Source organism: Peromyscus maniculatus, chromosome 2, assembly GCF_049852395.1.
Source record: "Peromyscus maniculatus bairdii isolate BWxNUB_F1_BW_parent chromosome 2, HU_Pman_BW_mat_3.1, whole genome shotgun sequence".
Classification (NCBI taxonomy): Eukaryota; Metazoa; Chordata; class Mammalia; order Rodentia; family Cricetidae; genus Peromyscus; species Peromyscus maniculatus.
In genome coordinates, this window is record NC_134853.1 from 71,365,013 (window position 1) to 71,371,012 (window position 6,000).

General features: G+C 55.5%; 1 protein-coding gene across 1 annotated transcript in view; it reads right to left on the minus strand.

The window, feature by feature from the left end:
* Gabbr2 (gamma-aminobutyric acid type B receptor subunit 2) overlaps positions 1 to 4,077 on the minus strand; it is a 356,621-nt gene extending 352,544 nt beyond the window's left edge. Inside the window, exon 1 of the mRNA XM_006973681.4 lies at positions 3,676 to 4,077. Within this exon, the coding sequence (XP_006973743.2) occupies positions 3,676 to 3,990 (315 nt within the window). The 5' untranslated portion in view covers positions 3,991 to 4,077. The remainder of the gene's footprint in view (positions 1 to 3,675) is intronic.
* Positions 4,078 to 6,000: the final 1,923 nt, after the last annotated feature.

Consider the following 6,000-nt stretch of genomic DNA (forward strand, 5'->3'; position numbering starts at 1 on the left):
TCATATTTACAAAGTAGATTTGAAGACATGGGAAATGCACGTGATCTAATGTTAGCTGAAAAAAAAGAAAATATTAAAATGCACATGGAGTGGAATCTCAGGTACATAATACAGTAAACACTGGCAACCGGAATAAATAATCCTACTTATTAAATGCAATAATTTTGTAAAAATGGATTATGGGCAATTATTTTCTTTATGCTTTTCTATACCTGTCAATTTTTCTCAAATGAGCACTAATTAGATCAGACCCATAGCCATTATTTTTAGGCATATTCCTTAATTATTACTTTTTTTTTTTTTAACTAATGTGGCTACCAAAGAACTCAGACTCTTTTAACCAAAAATGTAAGTAGTGTAATTCACCAAGTTCATTTTTGTATCTGGACTGCTTTCAGAGCAAAGAATCCAACACTCCAAATGCTACACCCAGCTGAATCTTAAGGCGGGAGCTTCGAAGCCTCCACAGAACTTGTGGTGCTTCCTCTTGTCTACCTTTTCAGTTCCTTGCTTGTGTTTTTATCATGCAAGTCCTCTTGGAACCCATAAACAAGTGTTTGCTGAAGTGATTCAACGCCACACTAAAGAAGCAAAAGCCCAACAGTCCTGTGATCTGTTGTGATGCCTCATTGTTACACGACCATGGCACTGACAGAGGCCTTGAAAGTTTCAGCTGGGCTCGGAATACCAGTCACAGAGATGCTGGTACAAGTTCAAGGCCTGCCTGGGCTACAGAGTAAATTCAAGACCAGCTTGGACAGCTTATGGAGACTCTATCTCAAAATTAAAATGTAGAAAGAGAGCTGGGGATGTAGTTCAATGGTAAAGCCTTTGGCTACGGGGTTCAATTTCTAGTATTGCAAAAAGGAAAACAGAAAGTTCTGTTTTTCTCATTACAGGAGAGGCTCAACCAACATAAACACACGCAGGAGGCAGGCTGGCCTGTGAGATCAGATAACCTATGCCTGGCCTTCTGTGGACCAAGGTCCATCCTGGCTTCCTTTAGTCATTGGCCACTGAGGCCATTGACTGACATCAAATATCAACAAAGCCAGGCAAAATCAGCCCCCCACACCCATCCTGCATTCCAGTCTTCTAACAATAAATGACAGGCCAGCAAGTGAGGAGGCAGCTCTCACAGTCCACCAACAGCCATCGCTCACTCTGAAGTGTCAAACACCTTTCAGATTGCCCTGGGTCCACTCCAAGTTCTCACACTGATTTTCCTTCACTCCGGCTCAGAAGATGTTAAAGACAAGCTTACTTGGGGGAAAAAAAAAGTAATTATAGCCCTTGGGCACTCTCCCAAATGTGATACCTCGTGCAAGAGATGATATATTGACTGTCAGCCAGAATTCCCTTTTCTAGTGGTAACCTCCCTGACTCTCTTGGAGATTGTAAAACCAAGCAGGAGAAAGAGGCATTCTTAATATTTTAGCAGTGACTGAGTTATCCCACCTAAAGCCACAGAGTCTCACTGGTGGATCCACACCAGACGAAAGTGCAGGAAGGGAGGCAGAGTCATTTATCCAGTGCTTACGGTGTGCCAGACAGAGCACTGGCGGAGTGGAGCCTGCCAGCACCTCTCTGTCAGCCCCCAGACACCACCAGACAGAGGATGTTGAGATATGGACACGTGCATTTAGAGAGATTAGAGATTAGGTGCCTGGTTCAAGGTCATGGGTGGGCAGCATAGGAATGGGAATAACCTATATCTGAGTGTTCAACCCAAAAGCCCCAAGTCTGGCCCAGTTGACACTGGGCTGAAATTGTCATCCACACTCCTCTCCTGTTGTCTCCTAAATGCTCCCACCAACTGAAGCATCCTTGCCTCATTCTCTTGACTTTGGGCCATCTCCCTCAGAAAGCCACCAAGATGCACTTGAAAAAAATAAAATAAAATATGAAAGCTTTGGCCCACACCCTGCAACCAAGCGCCCATCCCTCTGCTACCACGAGTGGACGAATAGGAGACTTCTCAGGGAGCCTTTTGACACCTTCTACAAGACGCAGTCATGATGCAAGCAGGGCTGGCCCTGTCTACAAATATTTTTGTCTTCAAAGAACCGGCCTTTCCTTGTCCCTTCCAGAATGTGCGTGGAAGCTACAGGAAAGGGTGCCAACATATGCCTCTGAATAAATGAATAGCGCTCTCGATTTGAGTGTGCCAGACCAGTACCCCTAAAGAACTTGAAACGCTCAGGCAAAAAAAAAAAAAAAAAATGAGGGCGCAAGGAACGTCATCCGAAAGTGATTTCACACACGGTTAGCCCTGTACAGCCACCCAGCGTGCCTCTTCCCGAGGCAGAGGATGCCTCTCCGCCTGTAGCAACCTGCGCTCACCGCCACCAACTGCCACCGATTCCTTCACCTTTTATTTACAGAGCAGAACAGCAGGCTGCTTCATCAGTGAAGCGGGGGAGGTGGGGAACGAGATACAATCTACATTCTGCTCTTTTCCTGGGGTTATAAAAAAAAAAAAAAAAAGGTCAGGCCGGGGAGGAAGCCAAGCCCAGGCTACACCACACAGCGGGATGCTCCTTCCCCGAGGGGTCTGTCCCGGGGCTCCAACAGAGGCACGCTGGGGGAGCCTGGGAAGCCAGGGTCAAGAGCTGCACCCTGGCAGTGCTGGGCAATGCAAGAGGCGCCAACGGAGCTCACGGTAAAGGAAATCACTGCCCCCTTCAGGCCGCATTTCTCGAGGCTGCGACCGAAGAGTAGGGGCTCTGTGGGTCCGGAAAAAACTCGCAAACCCGACCTTGCGCTACTGATCGCTCCTCCAGGCCCTCTCTGCGTCCTAGCCTCAGGGTGTGCAGTCAAGGTCTGAGTGAAGGCTTTTTGGAAACGTAGACAGTGGGAGTGAGAAGGAGCCTTGGGATAGAAATGATTTGGTTCTGCAGCTCTGCTCAGAGAAGGAGACCGGAGGGGAACCTTCTCCTGCACTCCAAGTCAAGGCTTCCACGACTTGGACGCCTCAAGTGTACACCTGCTCTGCTGTGCTTGCAGCTGCCGAATAAAAGTGGCAGCTCAGTCGGACACCACCACGAGTCCCGGGCAAGACTGTCAGGCCACTCTATGAGCAATATAACCTGAGTCGGGGAGGGGGGAAGAGAGTCTCCCCAAACCGCTCGAGCTACGGCTAGCGCTGGGCAGATCCAGGCAGCAGCGCTGCAGAGCCCTCGGCCCCAAGACTGCCCGTGGCGCGCGAGCTCTGAGCTGCAGACGCGCACCACACCACCAGTCCTGCCGGGAGCGGGCCCCTAGGGTCCCAGAGTCCTTTGGACCTTAAAGAGTGTCTTAGCTTTCTTGGGGTCTGGAAACAGGCCCCATAGCCGGTCCAGCTGTGGCTGGCCCAGTTTATAGTCAATGCGCCTGTTCTTTCCACAGGGCACCCCACGACCCTAGGAACGGCATCTGGACAGGGACAACCACCGCAGGCCTTTGGGGGTCCAGCCTCTACCGTCTCTACTCCTCCTCTGATCAAAGGAGACCCCATTCTACACACACCCACACACACTCACAGGGGTGGGAAGGTTCTCACAGATCAGGGTCCCACCTGCACCAGCCAAACCCAGTGGGATCCTGGCACCTTCGGCCAGCGAGGATCAGACAATCGCGGATCTGCCCCTTCCTCGCCACCCTCAGCCCCGACGGCACGGGGAACCGGGCACTCACCTCCGTGTCATAGAGTCGCAGGTCCAGGAAGTAGGGGCGCAGAAGTGACTCGTTGCGGATCTGCTCGATGGCTAGCTCCACGGCGGGGAGCACGCCGCGCCCGATGCTGCCCTTGGCCACCTCCTTGGTGAGCGGCATGAGGCCCATGATGGAGAGCGGCGGGCTGCTGGGCGGCGGCCGGGGGGCGCCCCGCGCCCAGCCCCAGGCCCCGGGCGCCAACGACAGCAGCAGCGACAGCAGCACGGGCAGCAGCAGGCGCGCGGGCGGCGGCGGCGGCGGCGGCCGGGGCTGCCCGGAGCTCGGCGGGGAAGCCATGCCGCGCCGCGGGCTGCGGGCGCCAGCTCACTCGGCCCGCATGGCCTGGCCCGGCCCGCCGCCCGGCGCCGAGCTCTGCCCGCGGCTCCCGCGCAATGGCGCCGGCACGGGCCCCGGCTCGGCTCCGGCTTCTGCTCGCTCAGAACGGCCGCGGCGGCGGCGGCGCCCGTGACGGATCAATCACGCCGGGAAGGGGTGGGAGCGAGCGGAGTGCGGGAGGCGGGGAGCCAGCGAGCGAGCGAGCAAGCGAGCGCCGAGGGGGCCGAGTCTCCGCGCGCCTCTGTACAGCGCGGCCGCCCCGCACCCGGCCGCCTCCTCCCGCCCCCGTGCGCGATCGCAACGCTCTCCTGCCCCGAGCCGCGGGCCGGCGGACCCTGGAGCCCAGTCGGGGGAGGGAGGGCAGCGAGAGACGAGCGAGGCGAAGGCGAGGCTGCTGAGCGGCGGCTCGGGCCGCCTCCGGGGACAGGGACGGGCCGTGCGCGCCGGGGGAGGGGGAGGCGCCGGCGCTGCGGCGGCCGCGGGGAGGGCCGTGCTCCCGGCACACGCACACTCGCCCCCCGGGCGCTGCGCCGAGCCGCCCGCCGCGGCCGACTGACCCCTCCGGGAACCTGAGCTCCGGAGCACCGCGGTCTCGGGAATCGCAAGCCGGAGCTACCACGCGCGCGGGGGACGCGGCCGCCTCGCCCTGCGCTTCCTGTAGCACCTGCAAGGTGGTTGGGTACTGCTTCTTCCAGGTCTGGGCGGGCAAGTCAAGGGAACGAATGTACCAAAAAGGTGTCCTAGGGGCACCTGCAGCCTGCGTCCTCCTGTGCCTGTTACCACGGCACCTGGGGCCCTCGATCCAGCCTGGAGTCCTTTACCAACCCCAGGCCAGGGCTGGAATCCGAGCCCTACGTGTACTACGGTCCCCTCCAGGCATTTGACCTCTCAGTGTCCCCAATCCCAGAGGGCCCTGCCTTAAAATTCTCCCCTGGGTGGGAACTCTGTCCTCAGGCCCAAGAAGCACTGCACATCCCTGGACCTGGCTCTCTTTCTCTGCCAGGTGGCACAGGCACACTGGCTCACCTCAGGCAGAGCAGTCTGGGCCAGATGAACCTGAGTGACCCCTAGGTGCCTGCCCGTGAACCATAGCAGTTGTGCACACTAACCTGCAAAATCTCAGCGTCTGATTAATGAGAGAGTACCTTATATTACAAAACAGCCCATCCAAACACTGTGGACCATACAAACGACCTTGTAACAAGGGTGGGAGTCTAAGCCTTCACTCAGTGCTTGCTATCTGATGCATAATGCAATACTCAGAACAGCCCTATAAACTTAGTAAACTGAGTCTATCATCTCTACTTTACAGAATACACTGGTGGGGTCAGTAGCTTGACAATACACATAGCAATACTAGGGAACTGGAATGCACAGCCACAAATGACTCTTCTGCACCCTGATGTTGGAAAGGCCCCGTGGAAGTAGGGCACAGTACTCTCAGTAGCTCTGGATCCAGTTCCTCCACACATTTGGTAAGGGGTTAACTAAATGGAGTCTGCATGTCTAGAGTGAGCGACGAAGTCTGGATTATCAGATAGTAGAGCCCAGCCTGAGCTGAGAGTATGGGCAGTACCTTGGACAGCTCCAGGGAAAGTTGGGCCAAGTCAGCCGGCCCTTTCTCCTCTTTCCTGGCTGGAGATTTGTGCAAGAGCACGGACCCTCCAAACACCCCCATCCTTCAGCCAAAAGAAAAAAAAATGGTTCAGAAGTAATAGTGGCCCCAGACACTCTAGCCGGTGTCTTACTAACGGAAAGAGATCTACCTCCCTGCCCATCTCTCTGGCTCCAGGCCAGGCTGTGACCTCATGTCCCACTTTGTCTGTCTGGGCATCCCTCTGGCTCTCAGTTCCCGCCCCGGTCTTGAGTTGTACTGTGCATAACTGGGTCCTTGATGTTCTCCCTGGTTCTGTGTCCCGGCCTCAGTCATCAGCCTAGAATCCATGTTCTTGTAGAGGTAGAGCTGGGCAG